The sequence below is a fragment of the Camarhynchus parvulus genome, chromosome 2 (assembly GCF_901933205.1).
Source record: "Camarhynchus parvulus chromosome 2, STF_HiC, whole genome shotgun sequence".
Classification (NCBI taxonomy): domain Eukaryota; kingdom Metazoa; phylum Chordata; class Aves; order Passeriformes; family Thraupidae; genus Camarhynchus; species Camarhynchus parvulus.
Window position 1 is genome coordinate 109816090 of NC_044572.1, and position 20374 is coordinate 109836463.

Here is a 20374-nt window from a genome sequence, read left to right on the forward strand (position 1 = left end):
TATGCCTTTTCCATCATAACAAAAAATGTACAAGTCTTTAGGACAAACTACTGTTTCATTTACCCTGCAAGCGTTTGCTACAATTTCTGAAAAATGCTGAACATGCCATAAATTTAGGAATACGCTTCAACTCCACAGCTTCAATTTTGCTTCCAATTCTCAATCCTTATTCCAAAATATGATGATTATTTTATAATCATTAAAATAACTGTGACAATATTTTGGGGATACTTTTTCACCTAGAGCAAAATTTATTTTTGATAGTTGTATTCTTAGAACGGCCATAATGTTTTATAACACCAAAATGAAATTGGTGTTTGGTTTGGAGAACATCAGTTGGAATGGTTGAAATTTTAGTAATGTAACTAGATAACCTTCTCTTTGCTTCTAGTCAGGAATGTGAAGTGTCAGCACAGCAAATTCACGCCACTTTCAGCTTTCATCTCTTTAGGTTCAAGTTAAGGCTGTCTCACTAATCTAAGAATCTTCTTGAATTTTGTTTCCCCTCTGTTTTGCCCAGTAATATTTCTAAGCCACACTGTTTCCAGGACTGTTTCTGACTTCGGCACAGAGTTAGAGGAAAGAACTTTTCAAATAACAAACTCATTTGAGTCACTAAAGAATCCTGAAGATTAATGTGGAGGATTGAAGTAACTTAGTTGCTGGGAGAGCTGTCACGTCATTTTGGATATCCCATAGACATGCAGACCAGAAGTTCATTGCTAAAGCAGCAGGGAGCAATTTCAAATGAGATTGGTTTAAAGTCCTCCTTACGTATGAGATTTAAGGAAAAATGTTTCCAGAAGTTCCAGCTGTCACTCCTATTAGACATTTCAAATTGCAGAATTTTATGCCTTTATTTTGCTGTTGCTTACTTTTAGGTTGTATAATGTCCATATTACTCAAAACCCCCTTGTTTTCAGTTTGGTTGGTTTTTTTTTTTTAAATCCTGTCTGTTACCTCCCTGACCCCTTTCTGTAAGTAACCATTGTGGTTTGGCTGCCTCTTGGTCACTGGGATGAATCACTGCCCAGAAGGGAGCACCTCCTTTCAGAGAGCACGCACTTTCTGGTGTTTATGCAGCACACAGGGTCTCACTTTGGCTGACTCATTCTGCAGGGTAGAAGAAACCTTTGTGCTTTCTCAGATTTTGACAATTTTGGGCCACAGTCACATTCTGCAGCTGGTCCCTGTGTTGGGATAGGCACTCACTAAGGATATGGGTTTCTGCAAGGTGAACCCCACTTTTGTAAATCAAGGTAGCCATACCAGGCAGAGTTCTGAAGGGAGGGAGTACCAGAGCTTGCCCGTGCTCCACAGCATTGTCTGGATGCTTTCTGTGGTTCAGCTCTAACAGAGGCAAATGTCAGGCTCTGCCACAAATCCAAAATTTTCTGTTCTTCACAAGATGTAAGAGGGGGGCTGAGGTGCAGGCCATATAACAGCAAGTCTCTGATCAGCCAAGCTGGTGGTTTGAGGGTACTCTCTGCAAGGGCTTGTAGACCATTTGCAGGCTTTTTTCTGTATGCAGTGCTGCAACTTCCCCATGAAGTTTCCTGTTTGGGCAAAGAGGAGATCTGGACAGCTGAAAGAGAGAGAGAAAAAAAACCAAACCCACAACAAAAACCCAAACCTTTTTCCTGTCAACATCTGCTGGAAGAAAAAATAGTGGTTTTCTGAGTTACATTCAGACAACCTTCCTGTCTATAGGAGGGGACACTAATAATATTTAAAGCAAACTCATGTAGATTCCTACTGTAACTTCTGAAATTCTGCTTTTCTATACATCCTACCTTCTATTGGTTTTGTTTGTCTTACAGCTATCATCAAAGCAGTTCTTTACCTTAAATGCAGAAGTGTTTTATTCTCTAGCATTTATAATCTGATGCAAGATTTGGTATTTGTTGATCCAGGGTTAAGATTCATGATTGTGTTACAACCGAATTTGAGTATTAAACTGACAGTAAACCAGAACCATTGATCTTTTCTTCCAAACTGCTCCTCCCTCTAAGGGAAAAGTGACCTTCAAGGGGCAACAAATTTTCAGTTTACTGAGGCAAATGGAATGCATGCATGAGAGGAAGAGGATGAAGCCCTGGAGATGAGGACAGGGTTTCATGTCACACATTTTCAGGAAGCCTGAAAGGGTTACAGAAGAGGATATAAACAATCTCTCCCTCTTTTCCAGTTTTATTGACTAGTTAAGATGATGGGAAGAAATTATTTTAGCAGCTTGAATGCCAAGAAATTTGTACTTGATGAAGAAAACATGGGTAGCCCTTAACAGGGTTTCCTTTACTATGTAAATTTTTTCTTAAAAGACAGAAATCTGAGATTTGCTAGTTGTTGCTTATTTCTTAGTTCTTGATAGTTTGTTTTATTACTTAAGAGTTAATACTATAAATTAGAGATGTGGCAAGTGGCCAATTTTTTTTTTCCTAGCCAACTGTCTGAACTTGTTACAGCATTGAGAAGGAAAAAATCAAAAGTAATCTTGTCTTCTTCAAGTAAGAATTCTTTGTATTGCTTTTGTTTTCCTATGAGAAACAATAATGACATGCATAGTCTCTTTAAGTAGCTTACATATGTTCTTATAAAGAATTTGTAGTGTTTAAAGCACAGCCAAATTCAGCAGATTTTTAAAAATTTATATAAATGTGGCAAGAAGCCATCATGCCTATGAGAGACTTGGTGTGTTTCTGAGAAAGATCTTCTTGAATGGCTTCAGAAGTTACCAGCCCAGGAAGAATAACAGCATGTATAGATCAGAACAGCAACCAGATGGTTTTGTATAGGCTGTGAAAACCTTGAAACCCAGACCTGGCTTTCAGCATTGACTTTGAATTACAAGGCTCTGCTTGGTATCTACCTGCTTGCCGAGTTTGTTATGCCTGCACCTGCAAGTTATACATGAGGGAGGAGAAAGAACAATAATGGGGTGCCAAGCAAAAGAATGTTTTTGTTTTGATTTGTGCCTGTAATTTGACATTTTATACTTTTTACGCTTAAGAATGAAAGTAAAACTTTGTGGCTTGAACCAGAAAGTGGTTGGCTATTCTTCCACTGCAGATAGTATGTGATGTCCCAGGAGAGTGTCTACTAACTGCAGTTTTGGCACCACATTTGACAATTAGAAGTTAAATTATGTTGGGATGAAATAATGCCTTTGAAAAACAACAGAGTGAGACAAATTTGAAAGAGTGTTGCTAGTTTGTTTTTTTAAACAAAGCATGAAGTGGAATTTTCTTTGTTTCCTTTATAATTCCATAATGTGTATTTGACCTATTCATCTGAACCAAAGGCAAAGAGTGACTTTCATTCTTTGTGCAGTGAGTGCTATTCCCATCCTTAATTGCCCACAATTCTTTGTACTTTCAGTGGGAAAGTTTATTTTATAAAAGCTTTTACCTAAGATTAGTAGAAATTTGACTTGTGTGTATCACCTGTATTTTGCATACTGCACATTTCTAAAGAATTTCCCAGTTAGGAGAAAGTATAACTTAACTTCTCAACCATGTATTTAGAAATGTCAGGTACATAAAAATTTGCTTCTGAACTGCAGTTCATGTATACTATTTGTTTGATAGTTCTTTGAGCAAAAGTAACAGTAATTCATTTGTCTTAAAAGTATCTGTCCTTTCCCCATATCATTCAGATATCACTAAGATAAAGAATTGTGACTGTTTAGCTGATAAGAGCAAGTTGCCTTCACTATTTTTGCACAAAACATGTATTTGTTAAGCAGTTTTTCCAATACTAGTTTTTCAAATACTAATGTGGCTTCAAGCAAGCTCATCTTCCTCCCTTGTGTGTTCTTAGGAGTTTGTAATGGCTTTATTCAGAAAGCTCTACTTGCATTTTTAAATTGATTTAAAAGGAAGGTGGTGAAATAGTTTTCCTTTTACCTCTTGTCGTGCTTGCTTGGTCTTTTTTATCCATGTGACTTGTGAGGTAAGTTTTGTGGCTGAGGAGTTTTATTTTGTCAGTCTTGCTTTTCATGATAGCTCACATGTATACTTGTAGGTATGCATATGGTCCTCATTACTATGAATTTTTATTATCACAATAGTAATAATTTCCACTCCATTCTTCTTCATGCTGGATATAAATTGGGGTTTTTTCTGGAATGTTCAGTGGAGCAGAGCCATTCAATGCTTGGCATTTTCCTACACTTCAGTTTTCTTTTGTGTTTCTAAGTGGTCTGTGTTGTTGTAGTTCACTGTTTTCCGCATTGGTACTGTGGCCTTTATGAACTTATTTCTGCCTTTGTGATGTGATTGTTCCATTCACTTAGGTTCAGATGGGCACATCACATCCTTCAGCCCTGGGGGTGAGATGCATTCTTACAGCATGGCAAGACTTTTAAATTTTCAGGAAGAGTGGAAAATTGAAAAATTCAGGAGTACCTGCTGTCATGGACTAAACTTGGCTTTGTTTTGCTCTTGTTGGTGTGGTGGTGTTACTGTTGGTTCTGCTGGTCTGATCTGCATGGAGGTGCACTGGCTGTCCCAGCTGACAAGTTCAAACCATGCAGAATTCAGTTTATGGTCCTGAAACACTTTGTCTCACTCTGTAGGTCTTGTAAAGATTGCTCTGCTGCTGAGGGGTTCTATTGACCTAAAGAGAGTTTCTTCCCTTTGAGAACTTTCCATTTAAGGCTACAGGTGCTCTTTTGGAACACTTGAGCAGTAGCATTTTAGTAAAATTCACTGGAGTCAGGTGAAACTGCATGCTGTCTTACTGATATTGACATTTGATGCATTTCCATACATCAAGCACCATGGATCCTCTCCTTGCAGTGTGTTCAGCTTCCTGTCACTGTGTCAATAGAGAAACATAAAATATGTGGCTCCCAAGAGATCATAATTTCTATATTTTTCTCCTCATTTGTCTTCCTTGTTGGTAGTTACAGAGTTATTAAAACAAACTTTAGAGTTGTATTTCAGGCACTGAAGCCAGAATGTCTGAACATTTGTTTTTTTAAATTGTGCTCCTCAATGTTTTTTTCCTTCTCTTGTCTCCAAACTGGTTTTTAGTTGTTGAGAGTCAAAGCAGGCTGGCTTTCTTCTTAGTCTCGCTCCTCGGCTGCCCTTGGCATGGCCAGTGCATCATCTGTGACCATGTACATTCAGTGCTGATGTGGCCTAAATGTATGTGTCTGCTGTGAAGCCACTGTGTTAGGTCTGCAGATTAAGGCCATTCAGTCTGCCAGAGACTGTAGAGTCATCTGAAGTCTTCAAAGGGCTCAAGACCTCAGGGTCTGTGAGCTGCAAAGGAATGGGGAGCTTTTTTTTGCCTTCTTTTTGTTTCTTTTTAACCCTTATGGAATTCAGAGTAAATGCAGAACATCTGCAAAGTACTGCATCAAAATATATTTTGACGTCATGGTGTATGACATGGTATATGGCTGAAGGGCAGCATGACCCTGTGTACTAAAGTAATAAACAAAAATGAAAGTAAGTACCCAAGGAAACTGATGCATTCAGTGTGAAATTTGTTTGTTCATCTCCCAGGCACTGGAATTATCTTTGAGATACTTCATGTCTGGGTTGCAAATTGGAGTGAGAAACCAACATCCCAGAGGACACCTGGAATTAAGTAATTAACTGTGTATGTCAGAGCAGATCTCTTAGGTGGTTAAACCAAAGTGCCTCTAGCTTAGGATCCTGTTTCTGCCAGCGACAAGAGCTATCAAAATGCCTAGAAAAAATGATAAAATGGCTAACACTTGATGATATTTTCCCAAAATATTCTCCCAAATGCCTCCCACAGATCTCTGACTCAGGGACTTTGTAAACCAGAATTACTGTCTGTGTTCTTAGTATTTCTAAATAAGTTTTTCTCCTACCAAAAAGTTACTGGTTGTTTTTCTGAACCCATGCATACAACATAGACCTGTTGTGATCACACTGTTATGGGTCATCAGGCTTTTTTGGAAATTATGCCCATGATCATTGCCAGATTTGCTCCATTATTACTTTTGCTGAAAAGACCTTTCCCTGTGATTTCAAAGGTTCTGCTAATAGCAGCAGTGTGAGGTTGATGTTCCATTTGCCCAGGTTTGGATCAGGATTTCTTCATCTTTGTCAGAGCTTCTTGTTTCTTGTCTGGGAGGTGAGGGAGGTTCTTACCAATCAGTGCAAGGCTTCACCAAAGATGCTTCCCTGCTTAAATGGCTCATTCCTCCCACTAGTCAGTCTCTCTCATGGATTTCACTCCTTCTGGACCACTTGCAAAGTGTGAAGGAACTTTTTTGTTTGCTCATGGTCCATCTAGCAATGGTTTCTGTCTGTTGCTTTTCAGAGGATGGTGTTTATCACAGTGGTGTCCTGCAAAGGGTGATGTAACTAATCTAGCTCCTAACTGGTACCTGATTTTTCTTGTACACTGTCCTTTCTGTGACCAATATGCTGATTCAGTAGTAGCCAGCATGTTACTGCATGTCTTTGTGAAGATTTCTCTTCTTATGGAAAATTCTGTGAGAAGTGAGGGAGCATTACAAGTCTTGATGGCTGATCCCCTCCTTTCAGGTGGTGTTCTTTAGAGGACACATGTTGTACATCTCAAATACCTCTGCAAAATTCATACTCAACCAGATTTATCACTGCCTTTCTGGTTTTCTTTGTGGCACCTTAAGCCTTGTGTCTCAGTGATTGAATTACACTTCATGCCCCTGGGATGAATAAACTCTGTTTTTACTCATGGGGCCAGATATTTCAAATGATCCTTGTGTCAGTGGATGTTTTCTCTGACTTTCCAGCTGACTCTGTGAAGGCTGTGGAGAGATGCTGGAAGGGGCAGCTGTCCATGTTAGGCTGTGTTCCAGGACCAGTGAGCTGCAGCAGCACTGTGCCACCGGAGCTCAGAGCACCCAGGCTTTGCTGAGAAATGCACCTGTGTCTCACACTGGTCAGGCTGAGCTGGGTTTCCATCTTTATCTCCCCCAAGCATTTCACTTTGCAGAGGCCTCTGGAACCAGATTGAATATATATAATTGAATATGATGGAATATGTAATAATATTTGGAGAAGGTCCTTCACCGAAAGCATGGTCGATCGCTAGAACAGGCTCCCCACAGCACCAAGCCTGTCATTTCAAGGAACATTTGTTGTATGATTTAGTGTTAGGTGATCCTGTGAGGAGCAGGGAGTTGGACTTGAGGGTCCTTATGGGTCCCTTTCAACTCGAGAGCTTCTATGATTCTGTAAGAACTTTGTTAAGCAGTCCTCAAATTGCTGATTGCTGCTTCATGGAAGATTTCTAAATGCATCCAGGCAGCTGTATGCTCACTCCTAGCGAGTGTGAGAGTGTTTACTTGTCTTTCAGTGGGAGAATAAAGGTTACCTTGAAGTAAGTAAACTGAAGTGGCTTTGCAGTTGGCTGAATTAGCTCATTAATTCTTCTAGAAGCTAACCCTGAAGAAATTCATGAGTATTCTGGGCAGCAGAATGGGAAATGAAGAAATTTGCAGTGTAGGAATGGGCACAATTGCAACACAGTTATTGATTCCACCTTTTAAAATGCACATAATGTAAGGTATTATTCCTTATTTAAGATTACTAGGTATTGCCATGAAACATGCACATCTCTGCTGAATTTCTTGAGCTTTAATTCTGCTTTGTAAATGCAAGTAAGTGAATGATCACTTCAGCAAGCAAGTGGGAATTTATGTAAGTTATCCGAGGGTGAAGGAGAACAATGCAAAACCCTAAAGTGAGCTTTTCACATGGATGAACAAACAAGTAAACTCTGGAAACCGTAGAATTTGCAGTGATCCAGCCTGTCTCCTCACCCACAAATTTGCCCTTCAGTGTGCAGCCACATATGTTTGATTTATTTTTGATTGACATAACAATACAAGAGCCAAATGTATTAAAACCAAAGCTACATTCTGAAATTTGGTGTTTCATCATGTGCCAGCAATCCAAAGTGCTTTTCCATGTTGTTCAAGAGAACACTATCATCAGCAGTAATAATAATTTCAGAGTAATTAAACTAAACTATCTCTGTGCATCTAAATAAACAAATAGATTGTGGTTCTGTAGAATGTGCGTGTGTGCCAAGTGTGAGACTTGGCTACTGGTCGAAATTGAGATGCTTTTAGTGTAGAAGCATTCTGCTTCATTTAGAATCAGCTCCTAGTGTTTCCATCAGCTTTAGGCTTGCAAGAGACTCTGGTGTCATGGTAGGATATTTTTTACTCAAATATCTTTTAGAAATTTTCTTGATTTGCCTAGTATTTTGAGCAGTTTTACAGTCAGAGGTATTTAAAAGAAAAATTTTATTAGGCTGTCATACATTGTCTTCAACCTGCTGTATAAAATGAGTAACATATAAGCTGCTAGCCAGTAAGAACTGTCATAAAATTCTGTGTGTAAGAAATGCCTGGTTCAGAAGTGATGAGCAGTCTCTCTCACAAGCTGTCTTAATGCTTTTTTTTTTTAATAAGCTGTTGGTGCGTTTGAAAATTGAGACTGATTTTTTTTGTGACTTGGTTTTTAAAGTGGATGTAAATGCAAATTGTGCTGTATGTCTAGAGGGAGGAGGTAAATGCTTAGTTACTTTAAAGGATGAGAATTTTTGTGGTTAGCAGAATTTGCTTATGCGTGCCAAATGACTTGGGGTTGACAGAGGACCACAACTGCAGCTAGTCAGGCAAAACAGAATTCAAGTGTGAATATTCTAAGCCCTTCCCTTCAGGCATAGAAAACTAGTCAGTGCTCACCCTTGTCAGAATTTTCACATAAGCAAACATTATCTCAGTGTAGTAGTGAGTCTCTGTGGTGGTGCTGTGGCGTTACAGCTTTCTCTGAGAAGGTGACAGCAGTGAGGAGCAGCAATGGCACAACCATCTCTCTTCATCAGTCGGTTTCAAAGGACTTGGCAGAAAGGGCTCATTCTCCTGCTTCTCAGGTCTGGGAAAGGAGGTCAAGCTGTAATGGCTTGGACAGAAGTGGCTTATGTACATTTTGTGTCTGACTGTCTGGTGGAACCCTTTATAGAGCTGGAAAATACCAGCTCAGGGGAAGCAGAATGCTTTGCAGAAGCATGTTGCATGTGATGAAAAATGGGTTCGCATGAAAGCGGTTTTGAGAACAATTTCGTTTTAGATTTCCAAATTGCTTTATTTCAGTTTCAGTATGAAATTTAATAAAAACAGGGACAGAATTTTTTATTTTACTTTTGTATAATTCAACTTTATTGAATAAATTTGAAAGGTTTTAGGGCCCAGTTTCTTTGGTTTGAGTTTCTTGAGGGTTGGGTTAATTTTTTTTTGAAGTTTTGAAGTTTCTCATAAACTCAAACTAAAATATTTTGATTTATTTTCCAGAGGAAAAACATTCACAGTTGTGAAATGAGCCTTAAAATAAACAAACAAATAACTAGTACAGCTCTGCTGTTAAGTTCCAGTATCACGTTCACTGTTCCTCCCCTGTTTCTTCTTTGCTGTGGGAAGACAATAATTTATATCAGCTGTTTTTCTTGGGATGTTGTGTTTTTCCCAATGCAACTTGTAACAAAAAGGGTAGAACTGGGGCTCTGCTGCCCTTGACCTCTGGGACCCTTTTCTGCCCCATTCGGCAGGGTAACAGCATTTCTCTCAGTGACCAGAGTACAGATCTGAGTAGGGCTAGGTGAGAATGAGAATAAATCTCACATTTTCTTACAGCTCAGACCAAGGTCTGTCTGAGTAGCTGCTGCCCTGTGCAGAGTGCAAAGGGACCCAGGGGTAATTTCATTTCAGTGCAAAGTTGTTTCTTGTTCAGCAGAGACAAAAGTGCTAAGAATCGATCTGTGTAGATGCTTGTATCTGTTCATGTTGCTTTAAAACAACCGAGCCTTCTGACTACCCTGACTGCCTATTGATAAAATGGATGATCAGTTTTGCAATAATTATTTTTAGGCAGTGCATCTTACTCCTCCTTTCTCCACATTTGTCCCTCAGTGTGAATCATCAGCTTTTAGATGCTTTGTATTCTTCTAATTTGGTTCCTGACAGCTGCTGCTTTGAGAAAGGTCAATGAGGGAAAATACAGCTTCACTTTTAACTCAGTGTTTGATTATTCTGTTTTTAAAAAAATGCTTTTTTTTGCAGTATATAATAAAAAAGACTGAACAAAGTCAATGAGTTACAACATTTAAAAGTTCAGGTGTGGTAGGAGAGGGTTTCTTGGAGGGAGTTTGTAAATTCATTGATATTTGGAAGAAGTGCAGGTGAAATTTTTTCCTTACAATTAATAGTATCCATAGAGAAAACAAAAATTACTGCAAAAGCTTAATGTAGGTCTTTTGATAAAGCTGTGTATACTACTCGTACATTGATTTATCATGGTTGGACAGATGTGCAGAGCACAGAGGGATGCACATCTTTAGAGTGCCAGAACTTCTTTCTTTCTCCTCATCCAGACTTTGCATTTTTAATTTTTTAGTTTTCACTTTCTTTCCAGATAAATCTGGTGTTTTAATTGTGAAGATCTTGGAAATATTTGAGGAGTGCACGATACAAGTTGCCATCTGCCAGCAGCTGGAACAGTCTCCTGCTACACTTTCGCCCGAGGATGCTGTCATCAATTCAGAGGAACCAATACTCAAAGTCCTCTTCACAAGAGAGACAGCAGCTCACCTAAAGAGCAGACCACAGGATGTCATCCACATCTATCCCCCATGGTGAGTAAGGAGAAGGGACCACACTTGCTGTAGCACTGCAGAACAAAGTGGAGTCGGGTAGAGTGCTGGCTGCACTGCTGTAGGAAAAACCTTGGGGGGTAATGGGAGAACAGGGCATTCTTGTGGTCATCTGTCTCTGGCAACTTGAGAGACTTTGACAGATACCTTCAAGACAGCTCAGATAACAACTAAATGTGTATCATGATGCCTCTAGTGTTGCTCAGGGCTTCAGTTGTGTTTTCGCTTAATATTTTCATCTTTAGAGCACTAGGAAGGCCTGAGCAATGTCTTATCAATGATAAGGCCAATAAAGTGCATACTTTCTGGTAGCAAAGTACTTCAGGAATGCTCATCTGTTGTTGGGAGTATGGGTATAATATTTCAGTGGAAAAGTCTCTATTAACTGTATAGAGTTCAGTCTTCAGTTCCCTGAGTTCCTCTTCAGCACAATCCTTTCTGGAATTCTTCAAAATGTTTGGTCTATGCTTGTGATTATTTTCTGAGCTGGATTATTTACCTGAATTTTAAGGGTAGCAAAAAAGATGAGATTTCTAGTAAAGCAGCTGGTTGGTAGTGGCTGTAGGCTGGAAGGGCTACTCTTCATAAAAATTTTGGGGAACTTTGAAGTGGGAACATTACTTCTCTCTTCACTGCCCTGCACCCCAAATTATAAAAGAGGAAATACTTTTCTTATGTATTTCAGCATTCATTACCTGAGTTTTAGCCTCCAGCTGCCTCTCGTGTTTGACCATATCCTTTTGCAAAATACTTTTTCCTGTTTTGCAAAGGTCTGTATCTGGTTTTTATCTTCATTGATAGCTGCAAATCTTTTCTGAGTTCCCCAATTTGTAATCTTTTGCTTCTGAAATGTTTTTAACTCTTTTTGGATACAATTCAAAAACTAAGGGAAGATATTTTATTTGGGGTTTTTAATGGCTACAGATACAACTATTGATAGTTTAGATGTAAATAGATCAGTAGCGAAGGGAAAATGAAGTTCAATATTAATTAAGTCCTAGTCTGATATGATTCTGATTCACTGCCTTTTTTTTGTTCTCATTTATCTTTTCCTTCACAAGCTTTTTTTCATGCTTTACATTTGGTTTTGTTTTCCTGTTTTCTTCTTGTTTCTCTCTCCTACAAACTTAGTTCCGTTTTTCTCTTCAGGTTTCCTCTGTCGTTTTTAAACCACGAGGTTTTGCATTTATGCAGCTGTATCCTTCTGTGTAGACCTTAACCTACATGAAGATTTTTGTACCAGAAAAACTGTTTTAAGTAGGGTGTGATTCAACTTTTCTCTTTGTTTCCTTCTTTTTTCTTCTGCTGACCTGTTACTGTAGAATGCTTAGCATGTGTAAGTCTCGGACTGCTGCAGCTTGTTTCATGTCTGCTCTGGGAAGATGTAAATCTGCACTGATCTGATCCTTTCCAGACTACAGACATCTGCAACTGTACTAGTCTACTCTTCTCATTTGTTTAAATTTTAAGACGTTCTGGACACAAAGCTCATTCCTGTATGCATGTAAAGTGAGATTTCTTTAGGAAGCTTCATAGCTAGCTGTCTGTCTTCCTAGAAACTCTGCCTTTTATTTGCTTAAAAAAATACATATATATTTAGTAGGATGTGCTTTTCATGTAAGAAAAGGTTTATTTCATGAAACTGTAATGTTTGGACAGAGGATACATCTGCATTGTCACGGTTGCTTTCCTTACCTATATGTCTCTCAAGGCACTTCATAAATACGTCAGTTAGTTGTAGCAAAACTGCATTAAACCTCATCTCTACTCCTATTTTCTCTCTTTTTGAAATTATCTTAATGTCAGTTGTCTCTTTGTTTACTCAACCAACTTCAAAAAAAGTTGGGCTGGATACTGTTAAAATACTGGAGGCAGGGAGGGGAGAGAATGAGGGATGTTTTTGTGGTTTTAGATTATAATTTGGCACTTTTAGTTTACATTAATTGGAAATTGGACTTGTATACTTAGTGGAAGTTTCCTCTATCCCAGTTCCAAGCTTCTATTCTCTTAAACTCTTACTTGAGAACTCTGAATGCTGAAATCTAGTTCTTGTTACTCTGCATTGAATTTGTACTTCTGTAATAAACAAATGCTGTTTCTGTTAAAACCCTTGTCTGTCAATTCAAATGTGTGACTAGTGAAAAAACAAATTAACTAAATCTAATCCTGACATGGTGAAATACGCATATTTATGTATCTTGTTAACATCTTATGTATCTCATTAAAATCAGTCAGAAGCAAAAGAAACCCAAAAAAAAGTGGGATGAAAGGGGAGGCAATCCGTGAACTACCTGTGTGGTTTTGGGATACATAATACACTGCACACTGTTGTCTTGTATTTTGAGACAGTTGTATGGCAGGACAGAGTGGGATGAGATGGGGTGTTTTGTAAGTGGCCTGCTTCTGGTGCTGTTGTGTCCTGAGAGCAAAATTTCCCGTTACCTTCAAAATAAAACTCCAGAATTACATTCTGACTTTGCTTTTTGCCCTCTGACGAGGTGACTAAGTAAATAAGATGTAGACACACAGGCTGCTGGCTCCTGGAGGTGATTATTCATGTCAAAAATTGAACACTTAATTTTGGAGCCTTTGTAAAGTTAGACTTTGCTTTTGTAACTGTACTTTGTAACTGTACTTGTATGTGCTGTGAACTCAGTGCACAACCTGGTATGTGAAACATCTCCAGCAGTAGACTTGCATTAAGTCCTTCAGGAAGCAGTGTTTAGAGAAGTGCTGATATGCTTGCTAGTATTTGTTTGCATACAGAATCCCATGAGACTTCAGCACTGCAGTATAAGCAATTTAATTTCAAAAATAAAATACTGGCAGGGGGCTGGTTGTAAGAATCTTACCACCAGACATTGCTCATGAGAACGGTCCCACTGCATTTCAGAGGAGCTTTGTGTCAGGGCAAGAATTACCAGGACTGAACCCACATTTCTTTGTAACTAGATATTAATTTCTTTGGGTCCAATGTCTTAAGGTACATATTTACAATCTTGAAAGCAGGGGATTTGATGTGAGAATTGTCACTTGCTATAGGCAAAGCAACCCCCATAAACTGATAAAAGCTTTCGAACCAGCGTGTGTGATGCAGGACAGAGCTCAGCTGCCTGGCCGCTGAGACATCTGACAGGAGCCTGCTCTGATCTTGTGGCTATGTGGAAGTATTATTGCAATGTTGTATCTAAATAAGGCCTATTAGCTTGGACACATCACATGAAAATGATTGTGTGTTTTGGGCTGGAGCTGGTTTCTGTCTGGCCAGCCGGGAACAAAACAGGCAAAAGAACTCAGCCCTGCCTGCCCCTGCCTGTGTAGGCTTGCCTTTGGTTTTCTTTGCAGTACCTGAGCAACTTCTTGGATTGAGATTTTAAATTAACACCTCATAATTTTTCGCAAACTAAATGTGAATCGTTAAGTGTTTTTAACACCTGGAAAAGAAAAAAGTTTATTACTGAGTTTAATTAAATTGATTTCTAAGTCTTTATTCACTTTGCAGAAATACATATCCAGCAAAAAATAAAGATTGCCTGCAAAGACACAAGAGAGTGGAAACAAAGGCTTCCACTCTTCCACTGGTGGTGATTTTATGGCTTCAACGTACCTGGGTTTTTTTCTGTTTGTTTCATTGTAAAAATTATAGAAATAATTTACCATACCTGACAGAAAGTAATGAGAGTTGGTATTTTTAGAGATTCCAGGATTCATTTGACTGCTAATACTGCAAGACTTGGGGATAGACTGTTTGCCTTAGATACTCCTGTCTTCGGCTCATAAGATATGCCTACTAGTTAACATTCAAGATAACTGACCTGAAGGAAATGGTGCTGATTAGAATTCTTTCCCTTGCCAGTAAGTTTAACAACTTTGAAATGTTTTTCATGTATTTCTGAAGTAAAACTACTAGAAGTATGTGATATTTATAGAGTTCTTGGCAATAGCAGTATAAACCACAGATCACGTTTGGTTTGGACAGGCTCAGAGGTCAATCCATACCTATTTAATCTGAAAGTCTGGTACGAAGCCTCTAGTTCAGGAGGTTCATGTGGTGCTAGTTACTGGGGGCAGGGGCAGTATGAAGGGGACATAACCACTCTGTTCTGTTCTTACACTGCCTGAAAACTCTGCAGAAAATGAGGTCCTTGGCTGGATAGCCGTTATTCCCTATGCAACGTCTCTGAGACAGTTTATTTTAGGAACTTGGTACGGCAAGTACATAAAACACTTGAATCTGTGACATCAACAAGCAACTTCAAAGTTGTTCTTTAGTTTCTCTTAACCTGTGAAACCGCGGGGAGTCATAATTACTCAACTTTGAGTGTTCCAGTGCCTGAAGAAAGTGTTTAATGTGGACTTCTCATTTCTGTTTGCATAACGCTAAATTCAGTCTCTCCTCAGTGAAGGAGTTTTAAAAGACTTTGAATTATTTACTGCCAAGAAGAACGACTCATACAAAACATTGCTACAGATCAGCTGATGTACAGGGATGAAATCTTGTATCTTAAGTCCTTTAATGTAGGCCAATGGTGGAAGTTGCTGTAGAAACGTGCAGGCAAGCTCTGAAGAAATTTATGTGCAAGAATCAATCTGGTTTTGTGGATTCGGGTAATATTCTACTTTAGAATTATCCTGGGCATGCTGTAGGCTGTTCTTGACTCAACAACAGCATTTATGATAAATGAGTATGCTACTGTGATTTTTGCATTGTCTTACCTAACACTGTCTTACGTCATCTGGGTGAGAAACAACAGGACCAACACAGGAAGCTCACATGAAATAGGTATTTTGAGCTAGCATGGCTTATGTTAAAGAGCATTTGGCTTCCATTTGATGAAATTTTTTTTTAATCACTGTTGCTGTCATCAAGCAAGGGAAACATTTAAGAACATTTACAGAGTACCTATCACTAGAAAGGTCATGTGAAAGCAGGATCTAGGCTTCACATGTTAATGAAATGCAGACATGATCTCCTGCTGCTCTGTAAAGAAAGCATCTATATCCTTCTAAATTTTCTCAAATTAAGGAAAGACATGTATAGAACATCTTTCACATACGTTCAGTTTCTCTGGTTATTCCACAGAGAGGCAGCTTCTTTGAATGCTTGATAGATCAGTTTTGTCCAACTGATCAATGTTCACCATCTTCCTCTCATGAAATCTGGGCACTTTATATACACATATAAATATTCAAATGGATGGAAAAGGGGGAGGGGAGGAGATCACCAGTCAGATCCCCCTCATTGGAAAGATGTTGGCTCTGCCTTAACATCTTCAAAGAAGGAATGTAACAATGGCAGAGTGGGAGAACCTGATAAGAGGGATGAGGCTCACTCAGAAGATAAAATTCTACAAAACTTCAGAGCTGTAAAGCCAGTGTGGGCACTATTTCTAAAGCACATACGGGAATGGCCTTGGAGCCAAAGATCAGATCATATCATCTGCTTGGAATTGCTTCTCAGAGATCATGCAGTTGTGAAAATCGAAGTTCCTTTCAGAAGCAGCTGAAGCAGTAGCAGGTTTTTTGCAAGAATTTACTTTTTGTTTTGCTAAGATATACTTTTCCTAGTGCAATCACTTTAGAAGAGGTGTTTTGTCTTTTGAGAACAGAAATGCACATACTTTCTATGAACTGAAAGTGGTCCCTAGCAAGCTTTTAATATAATTTCTCCAGTGTTTCTTTTGCTTTGTCTTTTCTTGACAGAATAGTCCTTAGGATTTTTCTTCTATTTTCTTTTAAAAAAATTATTTTTCTTTTGTCCATCCTCTCATGGAAAGGTAGAAAATTTTCTCTGTAAAGCTGCTCAGGTATATGCTATTTGATATCTCTAGAAGTGAAGAGATTAAGCAATTAATATTATATGAGTTTGTTTACTTTGCATGTAGAAAATCAAAACAACACAATTTCTTAGTAATCTAATCAGTGAATAGTGGTGTTCCTTCATGGGTGGATGACATAATTGGAAAAATGCAGAATTGCACAGCTTTGATTCCAAGAGGAGCAAAAGTAATTGATGTCATTTCTGTGATCTGCCACAACCACCTGAAGCAACAGATATGTGGTATTTCGGATGTGGGCTATGTCTAATAAACACAGTGACACGATCACATTTTTACAGTGAGACAGACATGCTTATTTTTACAAGTGTGGCATGGATAGACACATTATATAAATGCCATATAGAAAATATAAATACCCTGAAAAACAGAGATGAAAAACCTGCTCTCTATAAAAGGGAGAAAAGATGGAAACACAGGAAGACAGGAGCCTCAAGACAGTAGATACAGAGTTGTGTAGAAGATTGAAGCTGGATTTTTAAACACAACTGCCTGTCTCTGGATTAATAGCTGATGGTATCTTGCCATGCTGAAAAAGGGGAATTTCCACTGCACTGTACCAATGAGGTGCGGGGGTTTGTTGATCCATTTGTTTGCTTTCGGCCAAATCAGAGGGGTCAGAAGCGAGCGGTGTGTTTGCAAAGCAGCAGCTTGGCTTTCAGATCAAGGCTGAAATGCGTTGTTGCTGCCACAGAAGCCTCCATCAGGGTAGAATAACTCTGGCCTCCCTGACCAGATGTGTCTGAACTGGGCACATCCAGTTAGGCATTGTGCTCCTGCCTCACACCCCCACAGCCCGCACAGAGCTCGCCCGAAAGGAGCACTCACTGCATGTTGTTCTCTGGAGGGAGTCTCCACCAGGATGACTATTTCCAATATGGGCTTGTAAGAATAAAGAAGTTGTAGAAAAGAGGCAGGGGATGTGAACAGCCTGGTTTATGCATGGGGTGTGTTTTTCTATTTTTCTGAAATAATAGATACTGTCCAGCTTAGATCCTACTGGAATAACTGTGATGTCCATTTTAATGGGAAAAATCTGAATCACCTCACTGTGGTGCTTCCATGTTGAGGAATTAGCATACATTTGAGTCCACAGCTTTTAGCAACAGAATAGGAATATTGTTTTTAAACATCCATTCCTTACAGTCAGTGATGTTGTTTATGTCCGAAAAATTACTGGAAAAAATATTCAGTGAGAATGCAAATGTCTTCTCCTAATATGCAAGAAATAATCTCATCCTGAAAAATCTAATAAAGTTTTGTTTCGTTTTTTTTTTTTAATGAAAGGTCTGTACTTGAAACTTTCCAGCTTTTATAAGTGAGGAAATTCCAAGCATTTTGTAGTGACAGATACTGTTAGTGGGTAGTTGTCCACTGACGTCAAAACCAGAGGATGGTGAACAGCTTTGTTCAAGTCAACGAAAAATGTACGGTCTTGGATAAACTCTGTGTTAGCAACGGAGCTATCATTGATATACGAGCAGCTTCACATGAGTTCCCATGTGTATTCAATCCAATGCTAAATTCCAGATCTTGTTTAATGAGCAACTGGTGGAGCCAAGACCTGGCACTGCAGTCTGCTTTATCCAGTCATGAAGGAAAAACAAGCTAAATAAGTTCAGATGAACAAGTTCAGAATTACTGCAGGGTTATTAAAAAGTTGTGATTTGTATTCCTCTGCTAATGTTTATGACTAACAGATTTGGGACGTGTAAAACAATACTTAATTTGTAAAAAGACTATGTGCCAAAATTCCTTCAGTAGTTTAACCACTGAAGAGCAAGTTTTGACTTTGTGAATGGGTTTCTTTAAATGTTCAAGATTATCAGTAATCGGCTCATCTTTTTTTTTTTTTTTAATTTAACTTTTGAAAATTTATGGTTTCTGCTTGTTGGATTGCTGTTTATCACTTCCACTTCATGAAATAAAATGCATTTCCATAGCTCACTGTGGAGAGGCAGTTTTCAAGACAAGTGCCATTGTCTTTATTTATCAGGTGTGATTTGCTACTGTAATGGTAGATGTGTATTTGGAGTATGGTTTTCCATGCAGTTCTGTGTGCAGTTAGGTTGGGGCTTGAATAAGCTGGATATTTTCTGGATATATGCTGGATTTTCATGCTAAGGATGCTTTTGTCCTTGGGCAATTTTGCGTGGGCAAAGAGATGGATAAAGCATGAGTTTGCCAAATTACCCTGTGTGGTCATTCCCTACAATATTAAGGTATGCTTTGTCAGATTCCTCCTCCTGAATGTCATATTTAAGTGTAGGTAAGCAACAGTTAATTACTGTAGTCCTAGCAGAAATAGTAATTAAAGCCCCAAGTATTTCAAAAGGGGAATGTGGCTTTCAGATATTTGAAAGATTTGGAATGTTACTACCCAAAATACAGTATTTAAAACATCTCAGCTATCCTGGGGGGCGGGAGCATGGGAGGGCAAGGAGGAGAACAAATTTTACTGTTACTTCTACCAGGCAGATTACTTCTCTTTCAGTAAAAGCTCGTGGAAAAATACCTGTAGTCCTATGTATTTTTGGCAGAAGAATGTACTTTGGTATATGAAACAGTTCAGCTGTGAAACATCCAGTGTAGACTTTTGTGTGTTTGACGAAGCTTCTCTTCCTACCGGTCTTCCAAGTCAACATTCACTGTGCAGATTGCAATGTATTACTTCTCCCTGACTGGTAGGCTTCTTTGACAGTGTCCTGATACGTCCTGAGAAAGCACTCCTCTAGTTACTGTCCCAGTACAGCCTTCTGGAACACCAAGTTTCTCCAATCAGAAGTTTCAGAACAATATTTAGAGCATTAGAAGTCCTGTACAACCACTAATTTTACCTTTGGGGATTTGTGTGTGGAAAGCCAAATCACTGATGTGGCGCCAAAAAAAAAAGAAAAAATCATTACTTGGCAGTATGTGGGAAGGGGGTGGTTGTGTGTATGGGGGTTTTCGTTTGTTTTCATGGTTTTTTTCTTTCTTCAACCTCTTTGGACTTCTGAAACATTACCTGTTTTCTCTCTTCTTGGTAAAAGAGATAAAGAAAGAGTTAAAAATAAAGAAGCCCAGTGAACATTTCTCTGGATGTTTTTTGTTTTGATGGTTATCTTCCCTTTTTCTAAGTCTTGTATTTATTTTTTTTCCTGTAAGCAGCACATGTTTGCTGTTGAGCAGATCATGATAATGGACTTCTGCATGGTCTTCCTGGCAGTGATTGTCCATAGTCAGTCCAAGGTCCTTGGCTGTCATAAAAAACAGGACTGCGTGTCCACCTTGCCTCTGCTGTTAGTCTTGCCACGTCTGTTAGTGCAAACCCAAGTCTGTCAGCATCTCCAGCTAATCCCTTGTAATGTGAACTGAGGCTATGAAGAAATATCCTGAGGTACTCTGAGGTATTGTTGGGACAGACATTGAGGCTCATAACTACTCCCAAGAAAAACCTGGCAGAATATTTACAGTGCTGCATGCACACACTGAAAGCGCCGAACTTGAGAACACTTAAGATTCAGTATAAAACCATAAATTACATTGATTTTATTTGTGTTTTCATCTGTCTTCCCAGCATGGCACAGCATGTCTGTCTGTTGTGTTTCCCAAAGTTCCTCCAAGTTTGTCCTCCAAGCTGAGGTTCATTTTTGAGAAACGTGGGCAATGCAAGTATGTGAGATTTGTACATGGCATTTGTGCCTTACCGCTTGTCTTCTGGTTCACTGAGCTTGTCATAAATATTAATTTTATAGGGCTGGTAGTTTTTTATGCATTGTGAATGTACAGATTGAGGAAGAGATAAATTTTATTGATATGGGCTGTCACTGGATTTTACAGGGTTTATATGCTTGAAGGAGCTCACATTT

General features: G+C 38.9%; 1 protein-coding gene across 2 annotated transcripts in view; it reads left to right on the plus strand.

Moving 5' to 3' along the window:
* Positions 1–20374, plus strand: part of SPIDR (scaffold protein involved in DNA repair) — a 196314-nt gene that overhangs the window by 64476 nt on the left and 111464 nt on the right. For both annotated transcript variants that reach the window (XR_004060525.1, XM_030943524.1), the window contains exon 8: positions 10449–10668. Coding sequence is in view for 1 of the 2 variants with exons in the window: in XM_030943524.1 (XP_030799384.1) it covers positions 10449–10668 (220 nt within the window). In the remaining variant the exon portion in view is untranslated. The remainder of the gene's footprint in view (positions 1–10448; positions 10669–20374) is intronic.